At 42.9% G+C, this 24,440-nt stretch overlaps 1 protein-coding gene and 1 long non-coding RNA gene across 3 annotated transcripts in view; one reads left to right on the top strand and one right to left on the bottom strand.

Moving 5' to 3' along the window:
• Positions 1–21,982, bottom strand: part of LOC140527964 (mitochondrial dicarboxylate carrier-like) — a 31,255-nt gene extending 9,273 nt beyond the window's left edge. The window contains exons 1-2 of one of the 2 annotated variants that reach the window (XM_072645336.1): positions 21,892–21,982; positions 2,986–3,105 (exon numbers count right to left, since the gene is read on the bottom strand). In XM_072645336.1, coding sequence (XP_072501437.1) covers positions 2,986–3,075 — 90 coding nt within the window. In that variant the 5' untranslated portion in view covers positions 3,076–3,105; positions 21,892–21,982. Of the gene's footprint in view, positions 1–2,985; positions 3,106–21,143; positions 21,416–21,891 lie in introns of those variants that run through there. The other variant, XM_072645335.1, reaches the window with a different exon arrangement.
• Positions 21,983–22,556: 574 nt separating this feature from the next.
• Positions 22,557–23,385, top strand: LOC140527969 (uncharacterized). The gene is made up of 2 exons (XR_011975000.1): positions 22,557–22,643; positions 23,207–23,385. It is a non-coding gene; the product is annotated as an uncharacterized lncRNA (long non-coding RNA).
• The last annotated feature ends 1,055 nt before the right edge of the window (positions 23,386–24,440 follow it).

Genomic DNA, 24,440 nt, shown 5'->3' with positions numbered 1-24,440 from the left:
CACTAATAGTTGACAGAACCTATTAAAATTTGCTTCCATCTTCTCACTTAAAGAGAATGGGCTTCAGCGTAAATAGGAGAAACAAATAAAGCTAAGAAGGAATGAAGAGCTGGCACACAGTAAGTACTTAATAAATGCTGACCAGCATTAGTAAAAGGAGTTTCTTTGACTAACATGAACGGATGCAAAGTGAAATGAGCAGGACCGGGAAAGAGTGCACAGTAAAAACCATGTTGTACCATGGTCAACTGTGAAAGACTTAGCTACTCTTGGCAATACAATGAGCCAAGATAATCCTGAAGGACTTACTGATGAAAGATGCTATCCAACTCCAGACAAAGGGCTGACAGCATCTGAATGCAGACAGAAGCATACTGTTTTTCTGGTCTGCATTTTTTTTTTGCAACATAGCTAATATGGAAATGTTTTATATAACTGCACACAATGCCTTCTCAGAGAGCAGGGAGGGGAGGGGGAAAGAGAGAGGGAGAACTTGGAACTCAAAATTTTAAAGAATGAATATTAAACATTTTTGCTTACCTGTAATTGAGGGAAAATTAATTTTTTAAAGGAGTTTCTTTGTTCAGGAATTTCCCATGCCAATAAATCATATTCCCAGTTCCTATGCCTAATGTTACCAATAAAACAGAAATGACAACTGATTGAACTTAAAGACTAGTCATTAATGCGTTGATGTCGCCTTAGACGTATAAGATATATGCCAGGAATTCAGGCTGTTCAACATTTTTCTTAATGACTTGGAGGAATGAGGCAAACTTGTGCTTCCTCCACATCTGAAGATCCCACAAAGTTGAAATGGACAGTTCATGTGTTAGCTGACAGAATCAGGATCCTGAAAGATCTCAATAGACCAAATCTAATTAGATGAAATATGCCAGAAATAAATATAAACTGACATATGTAGCTTGACACTCCCATTTTTTCCTGAGATGCATAATTTCATTAATACAAGGAATTCCCAGTATGGAACACGAGTCTTCTGCAGTTTGGTCTTAGTGAGTGATGCCTAAGCAGGGGTGGGGAACCTGCGGCCTCAAGGCCACAGTCAGAGGGCTACATTTGAGGACCTAGAGGCCACAGGTTCCCCCATGCCTGGTAGGGGCTTACTTAAATTTCCTTGCTCCTGGTCTGTCAGAGATAGACCTGGTCTATCAGTGCAAGACCTAACGCAGTTTTCTGAGTTGAAAACAGTCTTCTATCCACTAGAATGCCCCTCACTTTTTTTTTTCACAAGAGGAAGCTCCCTTTCCCAAAGACACTAAGAAACTTGCCAAACTTTTTTTTTTTGTAGGGGAAGAGAAAGAAGGGCCAAATCCCAGATTTCTTCAATATACAAAAACTCCCTTTACCAATGTTGATCAGCACTGGCCTGTCTTCTTTTATTTTTTAGGTTTATCTGGGTCACTGAAAGGTTAAGTGAATCGCCTAGGAGTCACAGCCAGTACATACCAGAGGTGGGACAACCTTGAAGCCCTGAGTTCAAGGACAGCTCTCTATTCCCTCTCCTAGCACCATCTCTCACCCAGCTGGGATCCTAACCCTAAATATAGTACTTTTTCCATTATGTCACATCGTCACCACTATGTGCGTGTGTATGTGTGTGTGCGTGCACGCACATGCGCACGTGAAATCAACATTAGGACAAGGAAAAAGAAACATAGCTAGACAACAAACCTATGTGAAAAAGACCTTAGGGTTTTGGTAAACAAGCTCAAAGTTTCAACAGCGTGGTTCATCAAAAAAGTTAAGGAACCGTGCCCAGAAATAGGCAGGTCAGAGTCCTCTTGTTCCCTCCCGAGTGGATCCTAATGAGAACACTGGATTCAGCACTGTTTGCTCCATTCTGGGAAGGACTTTGATGAGCTAGAGTATGTCCACAGGGGTGGCCAGATGGTGAGGAGACTGGAAATGATACCAGATGAAAAAAATGGAGATATTTAAGATGAAGTAGAAAAGCTTGGGGGCGGTTCTGATTGTTACCTTCAGGCATCTAAAGGCCGATACCATGAAAAACTCCAAAGACTTAACTGGCCCAAGGGAAGAGAAGTATGAGTCCCGGGTGAAAATTTCAGAGGCAGAGTTTGGCCTCCTCAACCTTTGTGCCTCTGAGACGATCTCCAATTTGTCTCCTATGGGCTTTGTTTGTTACCATTTGTTTGCACGCTGTCTTGCCCGTGCCTGTTTCCACACTCAGTCGACTGAGAGAAGACATTGTTTTGCTGGTTGAGTTGGCCTTTTCGGGCATGTCCAGAGCATAGCAAACTAATACCTTAACAAATGTTTGCTGACACAACTTCACATATCAGGAAATATTTCCTAACAATGAGAACCACTGCAAACCGCAGGAGACAGCATTGCTCACAGTCACTGCAGCTGTCCAAATGGAGGCTGGTAGAGGGGGGTGTGAGAGGGGACTCTTTGTCAGGCATGCAGGGGTTGATTTCCAAAGTCCCTTTCAGCTCTGCAACTCTAGGAATTATCCATGTCCAAACAGGGAACAGCCTTTCACGGGGAGAGGTTGGGTGGACTCCTGGTTAGGGATGATTTTGGAAGAGATTCCCAGAATCTAGATGATCAGAAATCCTTATCTACTTGAGGCAGCCGGTGATTTCCTAAGGCTGGCCTCAATCCAAAGTGAGGAGGGTGGTTGCTATGCCTTCAGATCAAGAAAATCCCACAGCCAAAAAATCACGTCCTACCACGTCAGAGGCCAGGCAGAACAGTGGAGAGAGCACTAGACTTGGAGTCAGAAAAGACCTGAGTTCAAATCTGGTCTCAGACACTAGCTGTGTGATCTTGGGTAAGTCACTTAACTACTTTTTCCCAATCTGTAAAATGTGGATAGTGAGAATTCCTCATAGGACTGTTGAGTGGATGAAATGAGATTAACATCTATGAAGTGCTTTACAAATGGTAAAAGCTTCTACAAATAATATTAGTGTCACTACCATTAGCACCACCTACCTGCCGGCAGATGGAAGCGCTGATGCCATTGTACAGGGCCAGGAAGCCATCTGTCCTCACCACCTTTAAGGCCATGCCAGTCATCTTCATCTCTATCTTCTGCTGTGTCTGTAGATGGACCTGCACAAGTCAAATCAGTAAGCATTTATTAAGTGCCTACTGTGTATTAGGCAATTTAAGTTGCAAAGGCAGCCCCTACTCCCTCCCCCAAAAAAGAATTCTTGTTTTCAAATAATTCATAGTCTAATGGGGGAAACAACATGCGAACGATTCTGCACAAACAAGACAGATACAGGGCAAATTAAAAACGATCTCAGAGGCAAGACAAAGCAACATCAGGGGGATTTGGGAAAAGTTTCTAACAGAAGGTGGGATTTTAGGTGAGATCGGAAGGAAGGCAGAGATGAAGAATAGGGGTGAGTCAGTGAAAATGCAGAGTGGGGAGATGGAGGGTCATGGAAAAGAAACAGCAGGAAGGCCAGTCAGTGTCACAGGATCTCACATACTGGGGAGGGAAGGTGTTAAGAAGGAGTCGCTGCAGGGCAGAAACTGCCATTCAGTCAGCTCCCCTCCCTTCCCTGTGCTCTTTCCATGTCCCACCTACATCATTTCCTTTCACAGCCAGTACACCTAATTAATCCCCTCTCCACCCCAAGGATCCCTTTAAACTCTTCGAGCTGCCCCACAGTCTTTATTCTGTTCATCCCCAAAGACCCAGTCAGTGATTTTCAGGCAGATGAGAGTTAAGAGCGAGGGGACCCAACGAAGGTCCATGCACCCAGGTAGGAAGTCACAAGGGAGCACATAAAGGTGGACAATCCAAAAGAGATTGTGAGCAGACTTGTTCTAGGACTCAGGTAAGGCATGGAGAGGATGCTCCTGTCATGTTACCTGTACACACATATGTATGATAGCAGTGCCCCCAACAAGGTCTCATTCACCAATCCCTGAGGAGGGCACGGGATGAGGATACATTCATATCTATGCCAGCTTAGTATCTGGCAAACAGTACTTAATAAATGCTGGCTGACTCTAAGAATATAGGCAATCCCTTCTAATCTCTTGAGCCTTGCGGTATACCTATTCAGAGGATTGGTTCTAGAACACACAGTTTGAGCAGTTTTTCCAAAGTCTTGTCACAAAACTCACACTGATACCAACACAACACCAATGCTTCCCTCTTTGGATGGAGAGTTTGCTGCCAAGAAGTGATACTGCATACAGCACATGGTAAGAACTTAACAGATGTTTACTAAATGAATAAATACATCTACTTCCTTGGTGCTATAATACCTTTTCAAGAGCCCAATGGAAGTCAGGAGGCCCAGACCTAACTACCTGTGGCTCTCTTAGATATAACAGGACTGCTGTTGGAAATTAAGTGTCACCAGAAAACTGTTGGAAACTATGTGCCACCTGAAACAACTGACCCTGGATGGCTCTGACAAAGGATGAAAATTAGCAACATATCCTTCAGTTACAGAAAGTGATAAGTAGTTCAAGTTCAAAGTCAGTTAACATTTATTGCATATAAAATATCTACTTCTCCAGGTACTATAAAGAGGTAGAAAAAGTCATAACAAAATTCATCTAGGAGAACGAAAGGTCAATAATCGCAAGGGAAATAATTTTAAAAAATGGAAAAGGGAACCTAATAGTAACAGAACTCAAACTATGCTCCAAAGTAGTAATGACCCAAACAATTCTGTACCGGATAAGAAACAGAGAGATTAATCAGTGGGACAGACTAGGAACATAATATGTGAAAGTAAATGAGCACAATAACCTAGTGTTTGATAAACTCAAAGAAACCACCTGTCAGAGTAACCATTCATTCATTCAACAAAAACCGTTGGAAAAACTGGAAAGCAGTCTGGCAGAAACTAGGGTTAGACCAATACCTTGTACCATACATCCAAATGAGCATATGATTTAAGATATTTGGTTGTTCAGTCATTTTTCAGTTGTGTCCCACTCTTTGTGACCCCATTGAGGGGGTTTTTTTGGCCAAGATACTATAATGGTTTGCCATTTCCTTTTCTAGTTCATTTTACAGATGACAAACCGAGGCAAACAGGGTTAAATGACTTTCCCAGGGTCACACAGCTAGTAAGTGTCTGAGGCCAGATTTGAATTCAGGAAGATGAGTTTTCTGACTCCAGGCATGGCATTCTACCCACTGTGCCAGCTGGTGGCTGCATTTAAGACATAAAGAGTGACATCATAAACACATTAGGGGACCAAGGAGGAGATTACCTGTCAGATGTATAAAGAGAAGATTTATCAACAAGCAAGAGACAGAGAATCACAGAAGGTAAAACAGAAAATCTTGATCACATAAAATTAAAAAGCTATTGCAGAAACAAAACCAATGCACCCAAAACTTAGAAGAGAAGCTGGCAAATGGGGAAAAAATTGCACCAAGTTTCCCTGATTAAGACTCATCTCTATATGTCTATACAGCAGCTCCCTATATAGGGCATCTTCAAATTTGCAGAGATGAATTATTCCCCAATTGATATGCATATGAAGGCTTGGAACAGGATATTCCAGAAGTCAAAGGAACTGGGATTCAAACCAAGAATCACGTACCCAGCAAAACTGAGTATAACATTTCAAGGGAAAAAATGGTCATTCAGTGAGATAGAGGACTTTCAAGCATTCCTGATGAAAAGACCAGAACTGAAGAGAAAATCTGACTTTCAAACACAAGAATCAAGAGAAGTATGAAAAGGTAAACAGGAAAGAGAAATCATAAAGGACTTTTAAAGCTGAACTGTTAACATTCCTACATGGAAAGATCATATTTGTAACTCCTGAGACTTTTCTCAGTATTTGGGTAGGTGGAGGGATTACACACACACAAACACACACACACACACACACACACACACAAACACACACACAGTACAGTTTGAATTGAATCAGAAGAGATGATATCCATGAAAAAATAAAATAAAATTAAGGGATGAGAGAGGAAAATATTGGGAGGAGAAAGGGGAAATGGAATGGGGCAGGCTATCACTCATAAAAGAGTTAGGAAAAATCTTGTTCAGTGGAGGAGAAAAGGGGGGAGGTGAGAGGAGAAAAGTGAAGCTTACTCTCATCACATTTGGCTTAAGGACGGAATAACATGCTCACTCCATTTGGTATGCAAATCTATCTTACACTACAAGAAAGTAGGGGAGAAGGGGCTCAGTGGGGTGGGGAGGATGATAGAGGAGAGGACAAATGGGAGGAGGGAGTAATTAGATGTAAACACTTTTGGGGAGGGACAAGGTCAAATGAGAGAACAAAATAAATGGGGGACAGGGCAGGATGGAGGGCAATATAGTTAGTCTTACACAACATGACTATTATGGAAGTCTTGTGCAAAACGACACATATATAGCCTGTATTGAATTGCTTGCCTTCTCAGTGGGGATGGGTGGGGAGGGAAGAAGGGAGAGAAGTTGGAACTCAAAGTAGTAGAAATGAATGTTGAGAACTGTTATAGCATATAACTGGGAAATAAGAAATACAGGTAATGGGGTATAGAAATCTATCTTGTCCTACAAGAAAAGAGAGAAGATGAAGATAAGGGAAGGGTGGGGTGTGATAGAAGGGAGGGCACATTGAGGGAAGGGGTAATCAGAATGCATGCTGTCTTGGGGTGGGAGGAGGGGAGAGATGGGGAGAAAAATTGGAACTCAAAATTTTGTGGAAATGAATGTTGAAATCTAAAAATAAATAAATAAAACTATGAATTTTTTAAAAAATAAGCATATGACCAGGTATTTTTCATAGGAAGAAATCATATAGTTATCAAAAGCCATAATAAGAAAATGTTCCAAATCACGAGAAGAGAAATGTAAATTAAAACAACTCTGAGGAAGTTCTTTATCTACGATACTGGAAAAACTAACAGAAAGGGAAAATGACAAACATGGGAGGGACTGTGAGCAAACAGGTACATTAATTAAAACACTGTTGGTGGAAATTGTGAACTGGAATAACCATTCTGTAAAGCAATTCAGAACCATGTACAAAAAGCTATTAAACCGAGCATACTAAGATTATAACCCCAAAGAGATCAAAGAAAGAGGACAAGGATATATGTACAAAAATATTTACAACATCTTTTTGAGGTGGCAAAGAATTGTAAGCTGAGAGGGTATCCATTAATTGGGGAATGGTTGAACAAGTTATGGTATGTGAATGTGATAGAATATCATGTGCTATAGGAAATGATGAAGGAGGTGGTTTTAGAGAAACTTGGGAAGACTTGTATAAATTGACATAAAGTGAAGTGAGCAAAAGCAGAGAACAGTTAATACAATAACAATGATATTATAAAGACAAACAACTTTGAAGGACTTAAGAACTCTGATTAATGTAATAACCAAGCACAACTCCAGAGGACTCATGATGAAACATACTGTCCGTTTCCTGACAGAGGGGTGATGGACTCAAGAGTGCTGACTGAGACATATTTTCTTTGGACGTGGTCAATGCAGGTATTTGTTTTGTTTGACTATATTTGTTTGTAATAGGGCTTGTGTTTTTCTTTCTTTCTCAATAAAGGGCAGTGGGGAAGAAGAGAGAAGGGAGAGGGAGAAAAGGTAGATTTTTACTGGTTAAAAAAATAAAATTTAATTTTAAAAAATCTTTATTCAGTTTAATAAGAAGGTTGGGGAGGGGAAGGGAAGAAAAAGAGTAAAGGCAGAAAAGATATTACAAAGTCCTTAAGGTAAGATGATCCATTTGAAAAAGCCCAGATATCCAATAGAACACTTGGAACCTTGCTCGCAGGGGCTTGGATACTTGTGAGGACAAGGTAGAAATGAATTTTGAGAAAATCAAAAAGAAATAAACAGAGCCTAAGGTACAAAGGTCTTTACCCCAACCATTTCTCTAAGGAAGATGGGAAGGTCACTAGGAAGACTGCCATAGTATGCCAGGCCAGCCAAGAGTGTAATGCCACCTTTGGCCAAGCTTCCACCAAGCACAACACAACATCCTCCCCCCAGTCAGGAAACCCAGGTCACAAAACAAGGCCTCACACTTCCCCCATTTTATCCTTTCAGATTCTTGTGAAGGGCTGTGGGGTTTAAAAAATTATTTATTTTCATTCTAAACTGAAATAATAAATAAAATGGGCTTGCTTAAGAAACTGCAGAGGTCCATTTTGCACATCTTGCTTTTCTTCTGAAGACTTGGAATAAATTCAGCCTCACTGGGCTGTGGGTTTTGCTGAAGTTTTCATTTCTACATGGGTTGTCTTTTTTTGTCCTTCACCAACTGGACAAATAAACCTTGTTTAGCTTATAATGAGCTGTAGAAGTGAAAACGCCCACACAGAGGTTCACCAAGGGCTTTTAGTCACCTTAAGCCATTTCCTGTCTCTGTCATTTTGTGGGGCTAATGCCCTTGCAGCAGCTTCCATGCTAGCTCTTCAGAGACCATGCCAGGAAGGAGCTAAGTCACTCAGCTCCAATCCCCTCCCTTCCCCATACAGCTTTTCCACTCTAGCCATTTCAATAAGGAGAGTAATAATAGGTAGCAATTACACAGCACTTTAGGATTTGCAAAGCACTTTATATATTATCTCATTTTGTCCTCACAACAATTCTAGGAATAGGTGCTATTATTCAACCTCCCCCCCTTTTTACGAATGAGAAAATTGAGGTAAACAAAGGTTAAGTGACTTGCTTAAGTCACACAAAGCATGTAAGTGCCTGGGGTTGCATTTGAACTCGTATCTTTCTTCCTGAGGAGTCAGTTAGGAGGTTCAGTGGATAGAGTGCTGGGCCTAGAGTCAGGAAGTCCTGAGTTTAAATTCAGTGTCAGATACTTATTAGCTGTGTGACCCTGGGCAAGTCACTTAACCCTCTGTCGGCCTCAGTTTCCTCATTTGTAAAATGGGGATAATAATAGCAAAAATAGCAAAGCACCTACCTTCCAGGGTTGTTGTAAGGATCAAATGAGATAATATTTGTAGAGTACTTTTGTAAACTTTAAGGTTCTCTATAAAAGCTAACTACTATTATCCATTGAGATGCCAGCTACCTACCACTGCTTACCTATATCCCCAGCATTTAGCATACTGCTTAATACTTTTTCATACATTTGCAGGTAACACTGCCCCTAACAGGAATAGCTGTGGCGTAGCCTGGAGGATGAGAAACCACGTTTACCAGTGACTCAACAAATGATAATAACCTACCTTAAAAATGGTCAGGGATAAAAACACACACACGCACACACACACAGACACACACACCCCAAAGAAGTTTCAGAAGGGGATACAAGTAAACAAGATAATTTGTGGTTATCTTCTTAAAATTTCATACACACTTTTCTCCAAGCCCTTATTTCACCTTTTTGTCCGAGGCAAAGTAACAGTAAAAAATTCGACTTTTATAAAATTGAAAGTTCTGTAGAGGGCTTATAAATCAACATTCTTGAAATTTCTATAACATTTTATATTCTAAGTAATACCTTTTTCCACAGGTTGAATTGATAATGTAACAAAAACAGGGATGATCATGGTAAAACTATTATACTCCATTTGGGTAACTGCTACAATCAGATAACTTTGCTACCTTCAGGTAAATGCATATTTCCAAAAGGTTTCTGATGTTTTACACCAAATACGAGATTATGAAACAAGTCAAAAAATATTTGTCCACACAAAGATACTTGTCTTTCCATTTCCAAAGGGTTTATGCAAGTGTGCCTACTCTACACAACTTGTTCTTTTCTTAAAGGGGGTAGGTAGCTGGAGAATGGGAAGGAGCACACATGATTCATTTGCGCTGTCAAGATATTTAGAGACAACTGATTTCCCAGAATTAAGGTCCAGCAAGTAGGCTGTGCTCTGAGCTTGGCATAACAATAATCCTTTGTGCTCTAGATGATTTCACCCTCTGATAAAATGTATTGCTTTGACCAGGCGTTTCCTGAGGGATTCATGTTTCATATTAATCAATAACTGTTTAGTTGGAGCTCCCCTCCATTTCCCAGGGACCTGGGAACTACCCAGGGAACCTTTTGAAATGTTCACAACCCTCGTTTCTTATAACAGCTAACTGAACCAAATCAGGTACTATAATCCTGTTTCTGCCACACTAACTCTGGTTTGGGACCCCGCTTTGAGATAATCATGTTGGAGACTGTTTCCACAGGACCTAGGAATGCCTGCATTGTCCACACAGGAGCCTGCCTTGGGAACAGTTAAGAATGATTATGTCATGGTCCAGCCCAGTTATGTACATAAAACACCATCATGTCCCAGCATGTTAAATCCTCCTCCTCAGGAGGACTTCAGCTTGTAAACATTTCCTCGCTTTGAAATTTAAGTTCTGCTTGTGTCCTGACTCTCCTGTCTCTGGCCTGCTCTGTTTGGCTCTGGCCACCCAAAGGTTAGAGGCCAGTTCCCATCCAGTTGACAGTACATATCAGAGTCTGACATTACCAAAATGGACAGGAGTTTTATAAAATATACAATCCTTTACGCATAGAGCATAGACCAGGTCTTACAGACATACATCTAAAAAAAATTTAGAACACTATTCCCTAACTACAAGGTCTGTTACTTTTCATCAAAACTTTGTGCTGCCATATGTAACTTAACAGTATTAAATTTGTACCTGCCCACCAAAATACAACTATAATTTGATTAAAAAAAAACCATTTTTAAATGAGTAAACAAGAGATAAGGAAAATATTTCCATATCAGTTAACTAAAAAGTTCTCACAACAGGGGCCCAATTTAATTTAACTTATTTAACTTTTAGGTTCAGAAATGGCAAGTACAAACGACTATCTTTATTGGGCCTTGATGTCATAAGAGCATGGATAATCATTACTTTCCTCTATCCAACTTTATCCCATTCTGGGATAAAGTTCCTTTTTACTTTTACTTATGGATGGATTGTAATATATAGAGTTACTGTTTTTAGTTCAGATTTCTGATTTCATGTAAGAAATTCCCTGGTATAAAAACTCCACCACTACAGATCAGCAATTATTTTAAGACTCAGAATTTCTCTGGGATTTTTCTTCATTGTTTAAGTGGTATACTCCATGCTACATTTCTGTGATGCCTCGTTTCTTCCAAAGCTTGCACTTTGCTACTTCCTTGTCTTGGTCCTCTGCAGCAACGTCTTCCCCTAAGTATCTGCAGCCCATTAATAATAGCATTTCTTTAATGCACTCAGATCACCAAGCTAGAGGAGCTCCACAAAAGCTTTATCCCGTTGGTAGAACAGCCTCCTCTTCTCTCCCATTTTTATTTCCCAAATCATCACTTTAAGGTTATCATTTCGTTTTATTGTTCAATTATTTTAGCAGTGTCCAACTCTCCATGACCCCAACTGGGGTCTTCTTGGCAAAGATACTGGAATGGTTTGCCATTTCCTTCTCCAGCTCATTTTCCATGTGAGGAAACTGAGGTAAACAGGATTAAGTGAAAGTGACTTGCCCAGGGTCACACAGCAAATAAAAGTTCTGAGGCCACATTTGAACTCAGGAAATGAGTCTTCCTGACTCCAGAACCATCACTCTATGCACTATGGTACCACCTAGTGGCCCACTTCACCTGAGACATCCTCTAATCCAACCCATACCTGAAAAGGAATTCTAAGAAGGTTGTAGAGTCTTCAATTTAAAGATGTCCAGAGATGGGGAATTCATAATGTCTTGAGACAACCCACTCTACTGTTAGATAGCCAGTTGTTACAGTTTTTCTTCACAACTGATTTTTAAGCTAAAAAGAAAAACTCATCAGAGTAATAGGTCAAGGAAACCATCCTGGAATATGTAATAATATTTATGACTGGTAAAACAAATACGTATGGAAAATATGGCATAACTAAGTAGTTTTGACAATGAGGAAAAGAATCATAGAGCTGAAAAGGAACTCAGATTACTTAATAGAAATCTCTTACAGGGATTCTTTAATAAGGGAGACTTAAAGAGGGTTACTAATTTGTACTACATGCAGCTAGGTGGCACAGTGGCTAGAGCTCCAAGCCTGGAGTCAGGAGGATTGAGATCAAATCTAACCTCTGGCACATACTAGCTATGTGACCCTGGAGAAGTCATTATTCTTGTTTGCCTCAGTTTCCTCATCTGTAAAATGAGCTGGAGAAGGAAATAGCAAACCACTCCAGCATCTTTGCCTAGAAAGCCCCAAGTGGGGTCATAAAGACTCAGACACGAGTCCTACCTCAATCACAGCTGTTAATGGCAGAACAGAAGTAGCACACACATTTCTGAGTATTCCTAATTCAGCACTCCTTACAATAACTCTGAAGTGCAACATAAATATCCAAGACTCACAAGCTTGTTTTAAATAAAATAATTTCAAAGGGGCTTTTTTGGTGGTTGTTGATAGCTGTTGCCCTATACACCAAAAATATATCCTAAATGCATCCATAATTATTTTTACGAATGGCAACTGCTTCACATCTGGGGACTTCATAGCTTTCTAGCTTTGGTAAATTTTTAAAAAAGTTAACAGTTTTCTAATATACTGCAAAATTTACTAGGATAAGCCAAATCCACCCTTAAGTTCTCTAACACAGAGCGCAAAATTCTCTTAATTGCCCTAACTTTGTTTTTCAAAAACGAGCACCAGGTATTTTAACATGGAGAAATATCATGTCACATGTATCTTACAACTGTATGTTTTAATAATAAATGAAATTAGTGATATCTATATAATTCATAGTGTATTTATAGAATGAGATTTAAAAAAACACACTTCTCATTAGGATGAAATCCCAGCAAATCTGTCTCGTTTGTCCTTCATTCTCAAAGAGGACCATGGCATCAGGAAGGTGATGCCATGACTTGCAAGTGAATTGGACTTAAGTGAGGGAGGGCTGTGTAAAGTCACCAGCCTCACTTCCTCCTCCAGAACCACTGGGACCAGCGGCCTGATATTCATTCATCAGGATAACTGGAGCTGGCTCAGGACATAATGTGAGGCCCTGGCCCTTTCAGGTCCCATAGCATTCTGACTTTAAGTAAGATATACTCATTCAATGAACAGACTTCTTTAAGTAGTGGCTCAAGGGAAGGCTTAAGAAATGAGGCAAAGAATGACCTCTTAAAAAAAAAAAAAAAAAAAACTGGCAGGGGAAGACCCCCAGGGCTTCTGACCAAAACAGAAACACACTGGCTACTTACATTCATTCTGAGCCAATCAGGGCCCAAACAATGACCAAGTAGGGCCCGGCCTGGGACTTATTATTGACCAATCAATGAGAGCCACAGTGATTTGGGGTTAAGGATGGGTCTATAAGAGGAAAAAAAACCCAGGTAAAACCTATCTACACAAAGTGAGAATCAACTCTGGTAGATTACAGAATAATACGCAGTCCATAAATAGAAGGTTTGCCCTTTTCCCCTCTACTACTGCCCATCTTTTGGGCTAAGAATTATTTTGAATTTTAATTAAATTTTTAATTTTTTTTAATCAAGATCTTATTATGTTCTTATGTTCTTAACCCTGGTTGCCTCCAGGAAAAAAATTATGTTGACATGTTTCTCATTCCACATAATCATTGGCCAAACCTATACATTCACAATTTTCTGGCTGATTGTTGGCAACTTACTCAGAGCATCTGAAACACAGGTGGTGGAAGACTTTACCGTAAAACAGGCCACAAGTGTGATGGCTGCCCAAAGACAGCAATGACATTTGTCAAGCTGTCAACACCCTTTTCATACTCATCCTGGGCTACAAATTCCAAGGACTTCTGCACAGCTTTTGCAGCCTTAAGGTCAGGTAACTAGCTCTCTCTTCAGCAAGCTTCTGTTTTCTTTCTTTGGTCCTGGAACCTGTTTTTGAAGTTGAGGTCAGTCTGTCTCTTGCAGTTGAAGTAAATAAAGTAGCTCCCCTTAATACTCAGGCAGCTACTGAACTACACTGGCCTATCATGCTTCCAGCTGCTGCTTACGATGGAGATTCAGCAGGGGTGCAGTCTCCCCTGGCCCCCAAACCAGGAGAATCAGCTCGTTCCGCTCCCATCGAGTTAATGTACACTTTAAAAAATTAATTATATGACCTTGGGCAAGTAACTTAACCTTGATTACACCAAAAATTAATAAACTAAACTGCATGTAATAGAGGTTTACATTTCATATACAATCTTCTTTGTTCTTTACATACTAGAATTTTTGTGTTCGGCGGAAATTAAGTCCATGATAAAAAAAAGAAACATTAATAAGTTCTCAGGATAATGATGATTTTCTAAGATCCTGTAGGATAGCAGGATGGTGAACATCTGAGAACTATAGCATTTGGATAAGACAATTTACCTACATTTGTCCAAGTTTTTAAATTTTAAAATAAGCTTGATCAGAAGGCATCAGAAGATGCCTTACTCTTTTACATTATGGTCATTTCTGGGAATTATCATCCAAGCTCCCATCTGGTCTCTTCTGGGAGAACACAGTGAAAAAAAGATGGGAAACAAACTCTTGGCTGGCCATGGAAGACAAAGGAAACCCCTGTCTTCCTCCCCCCACATACATTTTGCCTAAAAACTGTGTGAAAAGTCTCCTTTTGAAAATCATCTACCCACTCCTGAGAATGTACTAGAACACTGGGTGAATACCTCCTAGTTCCAAAAGCAAAGGTCATCAGTTTCTTCAAGACTTTGGTTATTATTTAAATCCACTCAGCAAAACCACCTCTTCTACCCTCCCACCCTAACTCAAACAGAATTACTTTTTTTTTTTTTACAAATTTAATCAGCATTTATTAAATATCAAAGGTTTTAGGTACAAAATACCATGTGGTAGAGATGCACCCTGCCCTTAAGCAGCTCATAATTAGAGTCACAACGACTTATATTGATCTGGAAAGCACCATAAAGTACATTTAAATCCATCTTCTTAAAGAACATGGGCCTTTTGCTAAGACTTGAAAGAGGGACTTGTAGCTAGGGCAGTGTGTCATCATGGTCTGGCCATTCCTACACTCAAATCTTTCTGGAAGAGCTGGTACTGTATGGTCAGTAGAATTTGATTACACTTCTCTCATAATCAAAAACTACCAAAATCCTTTATTTCATTTTTTAAACAGTATTTTTTCCAATTATAAAGTATTTTTACCATTCATTTTTTACAAGATTTTGAGTTTCAAATTTTTCTCCTTTCTCTACCTCCCTTCCTAAAATAAAACCCTTCATTTTAGAGAGGAAGAAACTAAGGCTCAAAGTTAGGGAGGCAGGAAAGTAGGATTAGGACCTAGGTCCTCTGATAATTCTGATGGTGAATTTTATGTACATTTATATTAGGTTTGGAAAGCACTTTACAAATAGGATCTCATTTTATCCTCACAACAACCCTGGGAGATAGATGCTATTACTTTCCCCATTTTACAGATATAACTTCTATTAAGATAGACAAGAGGATAGGAGACTTTCCCAGAGTCACACAGTTAAGTGTCTGAGGCTGGATTTGAACTCAGGCTTTTCTGACTTCAGCTCCAATACTCCACCCACTGAACCATCTAGCTAGCTCATTGACTCTAAAGTTAGTGATATTTCTCTCCAGTGTACCATGTTACCTAACTCTCCTAGAATCCTAAATCCTCATCTTTTGGTACAAAATTCATAGGTTAGAGCATGGAATTTTCAAATCATTCGCAGGCAATACAGGTACTGCCGAAAGGATGCTGAACGCGGACTTGCTTTGACTTAACCATCTTGTTACCAGATTCATGACTAGGGAAGCGGGGAGAGAGGGTGGTGTTGTCATAAAAATTAGTGAAAAATGACAGTGAGGCTGGAAGGATACTGGCACTAGACTCAGAGAACCCAAGTTCAAATCTCATCTCTGATGTTGATCCTTGTACCTGGGCAAGTAATGTAATTTTCCTGGGCCTCACTTTCCTCTTCTGCAAAATGAAAGGACTGGACTAGGGGACTTCTGTGCTCCTTTCAGCTCTAGATCCACAACCCTATGATGTTTTTAATTAAAAAAAAAAAAAAGACAACTTGGTCTCTAGCCCTGGTTCTGACCCTAACAATAAGTAAGCACATAAATGCCTTTCTTTGTTCCGTGCCTGGCACATAGTAGGCACTTATTCTGAGATGGCCTCCCTCCCCTACAGTTTTTCCTGTATACACCCTCCTTGGACATGGTTATTTACCTAGTGTGTTCCCCATTAGCCTGTGAGATTCTTGAAAGCAGGGGCTGGTTTTCTGCATATCCAACTCTTTGTAACCCCATTTGGGGTTTTCTGTTTCCTTCTCCAGCTCATTTTAGAGATGAGGAAATGGAGGCAAACGAGGTTAAGTGACCTGCCCAGGGTCACACAGTTAGTAAGTGTCTGAGGCCAGATTTGAACTCAGGAAGAAGGGTCTTCCTGACCCCAGCACAGGTGCTCTATCCACCGTGCCACCTGGCTGCCTTTGCCTGGCACATAGTAGACACTTAATAAAATGCTTGTGTTGATTTGACTGTTACATGGGTTCTAAACCTGGAGTCTGTGGACTGATTTAAGGGGTCAGTGAAGTAGGATGGGAAAAAAATAACAGAGTACTTAAAGGTTGAAAAGTGCTTTGCATACTAATTATTTCATTTGAGTCTCATGGCAGAGTGTAAAGATCTGGGTTAGAATGTCACCTCTGACCCTTGACTATATGTAAAGAGCTCTGCAAACTTAGGGTGCTTATATAAAAATCAGGATTATTATCATTGCCTCTCTGTGAAACAATGGACAAGTTGACTTCAATTCTCTTGGCTTCCACGTTTACAGGTTCCCATAAAACAAGGAAGTTGGACTCTGATCTGACTCCTTGCAATTTTTTTATTTTTATTAGTACAACTTCCGACTGGGGATTCTTTTAGGTGGTTCTTCTGGAGCACAGAGGCGTAGGTCACTTGGAAGGAAGCCCCAAGCCCAGGCAAAAGAACTAGAGCCATTGTCTGCCTCTGTCCAGCCCCAAGAATGTTGCTCTGGATCTGTAGGTTGCAGAATCTACCCAGTTGTCTGCCCCATGGGAACCAGGCCAGGGAACTAGGGAACTGTTCACTTGACCAGGCACATTCTGGTTAGTAATCTGTTTGCAGAGACTGCAAATGTTACCACCCTTCACTGCCTGGATTATCAGTCAAGGTACACAGCCTGAATCCACCCCTACACCTCCCCTCACCCTTTGCACCTCTGTCTAGAAGAACTGTAATCAAATATTGCTAGAGCTTCCAGAAAGGGTGGGCTAACAGACAGCTCTCTTGTTCCCCTCAGCATCCCAGGAATTTGCCACAGACCTTAACACCCTTTCCTAACCACAGCTCTCTTCTGGCTTCCTTCAAGTCTTGGCTAAAAGCACACCTTCTCCAAGAAGTCTTTCCCAGGTCCTCCTTAATCACACTCCTTCTAAGATTACCCGAAGTTAATCCTGTTTGAACATAATTATTTGGATATTGTATTCCTCATTATACTGTTAACTCCTTGAGATCAGGGGCTGTTTTCCTGCCTTTCTCTGTAACTCCTATGCCTGACACTTAGTAGGTACATAAATTCTGAGATTTTCCCCTCCCCACCCAGTTTACCCTGTGTATATCCTGCTTGTACAAAGCTGTTTGCATATCATATTCCCCTTTAGACTATGAACTCCTGAGAGCAGGGGCTGGCTTTCTGCCTTTCTTTATATCTAGCATAGAGTAGGCATTTCATAAAAAGCTTGTTGATCTCACTATTAGGGGGGTTTTTAACTTGGAGCTTATGGAGAGATTTAATGAGTCAGTGAACTTAGGTGGGAAATAAACGCATCTTAATTTTCACTAACCTTTCATTGAAAGATTAGCAACAAACATTATTATGAGAAGGGATCCATAGATTTCATCAGACTGTCAGAGGAGTCCATGACACCAGAAAGGTAACAACCTCAGCTCTATAAGAATCTAGGCTCCTTGGAGGTGGGGGCTATTTTAAATCTGTATTTCTATCCCCACAGTTTAGCACACAGTTGTTCTTGCTGTTCAGTTGTTTTCAGTCATATCCAACTCTGTATGTTATTTGAGTTTTCCTGGCAAAGATACTGGAGTTGTTAAGACTAAGACACACACACACTCTCTCAGTCTCTCTCTCTCTCTCAGTCTCTCTCTCTCTCTCTCTCTCTCTCTCTCTCTCGATGTAAACAGGGTTAAGTGACTTGCCCAAAGTCACACAGCTAGTGTCTGAATCCATATTTGAATTCTGGTCCTCCTGACTAAGTCACCTAGATGCTCCTAGGACAGAGTAAAACCACAGTAACTCTAATTCATTCATTCATGGTGTCTGAGTATATGCAAGCTGCTGTGATCTGCTTTTAACCTGGTGTTCCCTAAGGTCACAGTCCAAGGAAAACCTGCAACCCTCACTCCAAGGTACAAAGTCAGCAGAAGGAGCTGACAGCAAATCTTAAGAGGAGTTGTAAATTCAAGAACATCAAAGTTGCCCTTCAGGGCTTTTCAAAACTGCCCTTCCAAACTGAAGCTGGTTAGGTAGAATCAAGGCAGGGTTGAAGAAAGTAGGTGAAAGTTAACGAGGCATTTTCTTTGCGCCCAAACTGAGAAGCCCAAGTCTCCAAGAGCTTAAAATGGAGTAGGAGGGAACACTAATATTAGAAAATGCTTTAAATACAATTTATAGTTAACAAACTGGTTTGTGGTGAGACATAATTGATGGGCTGGAACATCTGGCAAAGTCCAATGGAAAGACTTCTGGATTTTGAGGGGAACTGGTTTTAATGTTAGATCTTCCACTCATGTGACTTTGAACAAAGCTACATCTCCTTCTGAGGGTCAGTTTTAAATGTCAGGGTTTAGATGACCTCTAAGAGGATTAGATTGAGAGATCAGGTTCCCAATCATTTTGTGACACAGACCCTTTAAGGACTACCTCCAGTCCTATCTCCTCCACTGCAGTTCTCTGATCATACTAGCCAAGAAAAAGCTCCCTGAGTTCACCTACCCGCCTCACTTGGCTCAGTGCAAATATAAGCTTTCCTATACTGGTGTTTTATCTTTTTTTAGGTGAGTTGAATGTATATGGTGTGAATATGGAATCAGAAGGCTTGGATTTGAGTCCAGACCCTACCACTTATTCACACAACCTTTCTGGGCCTGGATTCAACTATTCTATATCTGCAATTTCAGGAGGAAACAAAGACCCTCCACAGGCCCCCCCCCACCAAAGGGAAAGATGAACAAAGGACTGTGGTAGAATTGATCCAGGCTAAGGGGTTGAATAACTCAAAATATGTCAAATCTCTTCTTTCCCCAAACATGCAAGCCCTAGGGTTCTACTAACTCCAGCCATATAGATCAGCCTCCCTTCCCCCACTTTCTCATGGGTTGCTAATTAAACCAACACTACTCTTGATATGGAGAAGGTCACGCTAAAATTAAGACTCTCTTTCCTTCCCTTGACCTCACTGCTCTCTCAGCATGTCAGTCCAATGTCCTCCTGTCCCCACTGTCCTTGACACACTCTTTTCTAGCCTCTTCCACTGCACCCTCTGGAATCCCTGCTCTATTTTTAATAAAATTCCCTGCACCATAGAGTCTGTGTTTGTCCTTCACTGTGGAAGAAGATCATGACATCAGAGAAGTGATAACATGACTTGCACTTGACTTTGTTTTAAGGGAGGGAGGTCTGTGCAAGGTCACCAGCCTCACTTTCCTCTCCTGAGCCATCTGGAGGGAAGAAGGGAGGCAGTTCAGAACTTAAAATGTAACCCTCCCAAAAATTTTTTTCTAAAATTTCCTTCATATTAGCCTATGCTCTTTCTTTTGAAATGACATAGTATAAATATTTTGTATTTCTCTCAGGGTATACAAGTTTCTCCTCAATGGAATGTAAACTCCTTGGGGATAGAAAATGTTTAGTTTTATCTCTGTACCCTCAGGGTCTACCTTAGCACAGGGTAGGTGCTAAATAAATCCTTGTTGAACTGAATTCAATTCAAACAGCTACAGAGTACCCCTACTATATAATCAAGGCCTACTTTGAAGGGGGAGAAACAGACAACTTACACAGTACTTGTCTTCAAGTTTATAATCTAGGCTTTATGAATAAAGCTAGGTCTGGGAGGATGGTTTGGAAATAATAATTCAGTGACCAAATCTATTCCTTTCTCCCCACTCAGCCATGACCACCCTAGTATAGGTCTCCATCACCCTCCCTTGGACTCAGTCTCCCTGTATGTACTCTCTCCCTTCATGCTCCATGACTATCAAATTGAAGCCAGGTCTGCCCATATCTCTTCTCTGCTTCCAAAGCGCTTCTTAAAGATAAAATACAAATTTCTCGATTTAGTTCTTAAAACCCTTCACCAACTGGAGCTAACCCATGACCTAGGCTAATAACCTTTTACTCTGCCTGAAGAAAACATGGCACCCAACCAAAGCGTCTGCGGTCCCGTTTACATCAGCAATACAAGTCATTCTCTCTCCTCCTTCCTTTATCTTTGCTAAGGCTTTTCCCCTGGCCCGGGATGCACCGCCCCCCCCCCCCCCCATGCCCTCCCGGCCCACCTGCCCCTCTGGGCTCAGCTCCAGTGTCTCCTCCTTCCTGCCCCCAGCAGGGTTTTATTTTTTTATTCTTTACTTCTACCTAAATGAGTTGCAGGTTGTTTACCACTCTTTCCAGGCATGCAGAAGGTGCTTAATAAATGCTTGTTAACTGAGCAAGCCAGAGAAGTCAGGTTACTAGTTTACAAGGGGTGAAAACAGCCTCCACTGGCTGGGCTGGCTGGTGCTCCAGTCCTGAAAGCTGCCAATACAGACAGGAAAACATTCCTCAGGGAAGGGGACGGCATTCCTTTAATAGCTGAGGGCCTGACCACGACTTCGCCCTCTCTGAAACGCCGCAGCTGCGGTGGGAAATCCCACCCGCCGAGCTCCCTCCAGCCTCTCCCGGTCCTCGGCGGGGGCACCCCGACAGTGCCGGGGCCCCTCGGGCCCTGCGGGCCAGTGATAACATCTGTAAGATGCACAGCGCGGAGCCGGGTCCGCAGGAGGGCTTCAACGCACGCTCGTTCCCTCCCCTTCACATCCCAGCCACCACGGGGCGGGCGGAGAGGGGGATGGGGGGAGACCCCTGGCCCGGAGGGAGCGGGGGGATCGCCAGCCTGGGCCCCGGCTTCCCGGGGGCGGGGGATGCCGCTCACCTTGAGCAGGTCCAGCGGGTGGGTGCAGCACGCGGCCCCGGAGGAGGCCAGCCCCCCGAAGTACCAGCGGGACACGCGCCTGTTGGACATGGCTGTGCCGCGCAGGGCTGAGCGGGCCGGGCTGCGCCGGGCTGCTCGGGCCGGAGCTGGGACGAGCGCGGGCCGGCGGGGCGAGGAGCGGTGCGAGAGGCCCAGCTCCGGCTCGGGCTCCAGGGAAGCAGGTTCAAAGCACCGCCCGTCGCCCTTCGCAGCCAATGCGCCGCGGCGTCCGAAGGATCAGCCCCGCCCCCCGCCGGGCCGGCCCGCCCGGCTTCCAGCCGCGAGGCCCGCGCCCGCCTTAAAGGGGCCGCGGCGGCGCCTGCGAGCCCGAGGGGCGGGGGCGGGGCCGGCGGCCACGGTCGAGGGCACGGCGCCGGAACGTGCGCTGCGGCCGCGGCTGCGAGCTGAGGGGGCCAGGCTAGTCCTCGCGGGCGTCCCCCGCCCCCGTCCTTAGCTCAGAGCGGAGCCCGGGTCATCCTCTCGGGGCTGGCAGTCTGGGGGGAGTCGGGCGGTTTGGTTTCCAGACCCGTCGGTCCTCCTTAAGCTTAGCACCCTCCCTCCGAGGGTACTACGTAAGGTCTACCCCGGTGCACGTTGTCTCCCCGTTCCATTCAGTTCGATTTAACCACCATTTATTATTGGAGGTAGCTAGAGGGTTCAGCCTTGGACCAGGGAAAACCTGAGTTCGAATCCGACCTCGGACACTTACCGGGCAATTCACTTAACCTGTTTGCCTTCATGACTGGAGAAGGAAATGGCGAACTCTTCCAGGATCCGTGGTCAGCGTCGGCGTGGCAGGGTCCGCGGGGCCACTGAGAGCCGGACCGGGCTGCACGAGCGCCAGGCGCGGGCTGCGGGCCCCTTGGGGTAGGTGGGGGCCGCCTTTTCCTCTCTTACTAGAACGCTGGGCCCCTCGTGGGCGCCCTTGGCGGTAGTGCGGGAGCTCCAGGCGGCCCCGTCCGAGGACCGCGCGTTGCCGCGTGTCTCGGCACCCTGCCAGTCACCTGGAGCGCCCCGCGGGCCGCGTAAAGCAGGCCTGCGCTGGGGAAGCAGCTGCTGGGGCTGCGGAGCTCAGAGCTCACTTGCTCCCTGTGTGGTCTTGGGAAGGTCCTAGGAACAGGACGGGTGGCTGCGTTAAGGAGCCTTTCACACACAAGGCTCTGTCTTACTGTGCGATTGTAGGCGCTGCCTAACTGCGTCCTCAGTTTAAATGAAGTGGCCACACGAGGTGATCTCTAAGGCATCCCAAAGCTCCACACGTCTGCTCTCTTTCCAGTGCCATTTCCACAACCAGGAACACGGTACCGGCAGTTTAGACTGAACAGAACAGAACAGAGGACTCAGAGTAAGAGAGTGCAGGTCCAGTCCCGGATGGGCCATTTGTCCCTTCACAACTTGCTAGCGTAGAAATGGTTTCACCCTTCCTACTTGCGTCCCCATTGGCAAGCAGCGTGGCACTCGGTAGGTACTTAATAAATGCTTGATATGAACATGGTCTTCACCATCTTACTAAACCTGTTTTCTCGTTTGCAAATCCTTGCTCCCAGGGTTAGGAGGAAAGCACCTTGTAAACTGTCAGGTCCCCAGGGGCTCTAATCCAGTTTTACTACCTGTAGTGTTGGGCAGCTCACTTCACTCTCTGGGTCTGTTTCCTCATCTGTAGAATGAGGCTCAGCATAGACAGATGATGCCCAAGATTCTTTTTCCAGTGCTAAGTCTATGCTCCTCCCTCTCCACTGCCTCACCTTGGCGGTGAGACCCAGGCCAGTGAGGTTTTGGAGAGACTCATCATCAGGTGATCAACAGGCCACCAGGTAACAAATTTTGGTCAGTTATTGATAAAGTCCCCTAAGGTGTGGAAGTCAAAATTTGCATAAGTGGAAGGAATGAACTATACCAATAAAATCATCAGTTCTTGAATATATTCATGTCAGCTATTCTTTTATTCCATGAAAGAAGGCCTCATTTGGGCAATTATTTGACTTTTCACTGAAATTCTTCCTTTCTTCCCTTTCAATTTCCAGTAAGAATCCACCTCAGACAGAAGGCAAGGTATTGAACCGCAGGCCCAGCTAACCCAAGCGGACTACCTCCCCCCTATCTCCCAGGTGCACAATCCACTGTACACAACTTTACCTTGATTTGCATTTCACTGTCTTGCTCATATTATCACTCCTGATATTACTAAATTATAAGCACTAAATTATAGAGATTCTACAGCCCCCTTATTCTGCAGGACCTCAAATAAGTCTCAGATACTGAGAACATCAAGCTGAATTTAAGGGATAACCCAGATGTACCAGGAAATGCAACTTAACTGCTTTGTATCTGAGACCATGAACAGGGTTGGGACTGCCAAGGTTGTCTTTCTGCAGCTCCTTTCCAAAGGAAACTCCCCACTAATCACAGTCGTGGGCTAAGCCACAAATAGCTGAAGCTGTTTAGATTCCTTTGGTACAGGATAGGGAGGTGCCTAGAAATAAGGAGGGGCCTGTATTCAGGGATGCTGCTTCTTCTCATCTCCCTCCAAGTTCACAGCTATGTGTACCACGTCATTATATCCCACCCCAACAAAACCAAACTGACACCCCCTAACTAGCCTGGAGTGACTGAAGAACCATCAGGTCCCCTTTCTTCAGAACCCAGCTCCAACTCCTCTATGAAGCTTTCTCTCATCTCCTTCAGGTTATTAAGGGATCTCAGAGTGTTTATGTATTATTGTGTCTCAAGGGTTATCATGTAGCTACGTTAATGATAACCTTAATCTCTATATTACCTAAATATATCTCCCTCCACAGGGCTCATTGTTGACTTTCAGTACATACCAATTAATTTATAGAGCCTTTCTTCTGAGAAAATCAATAGGCAGGGGATAGGTTAGTAGCAAAATAATCTAGCCATTCATGAGAAGGCAGAACCCATTAAAGGGTCAAGTGATTACCCATCAAAATACGGATGGGGATTCTGATCAGAGCTTAGTCTAACCTGTTTCTTCTTGTTAAATAAAGAGGAATAAATAAATAAGGAACTAAAGACTATTCCAAAAGAATTACTTTTAAGTAAAACTAACAATTCTCAAATCCTCTTTAGGTTCCAATTAACTTTTGAATGGTTCAGATTTTCTGAATATATGACTGGATCAAATATGGCTGAGGCCAGGATAACATTGAATGGTAGTGCTTGTTCTTGAGACAGAATCCTCTCCTTAAGGGACTTTGCTTTATAGTGAGTGGGATAGGTTTAGTGAAGACTTCTCAG

This window comes from Notamacropus eugenii, chromosome 2 (assembly GCF_028372415.1).
Source record: "Notamacropus eugenii isolate mMacEug1 chromosome 2, mMacEug1.pri_v2, whole genome shotgun sequence".
Taxonomy (NCBI): domain Eukaryota; kingdom Metazoa; phylum Chordata; class Mammalia; order Diprotodontia; family Macropodidae; genus Notamacropus; species Notamacropus eugenii.
This window is presented reverse-complemented; position numbering and strand designations above follow the sequence as displayed.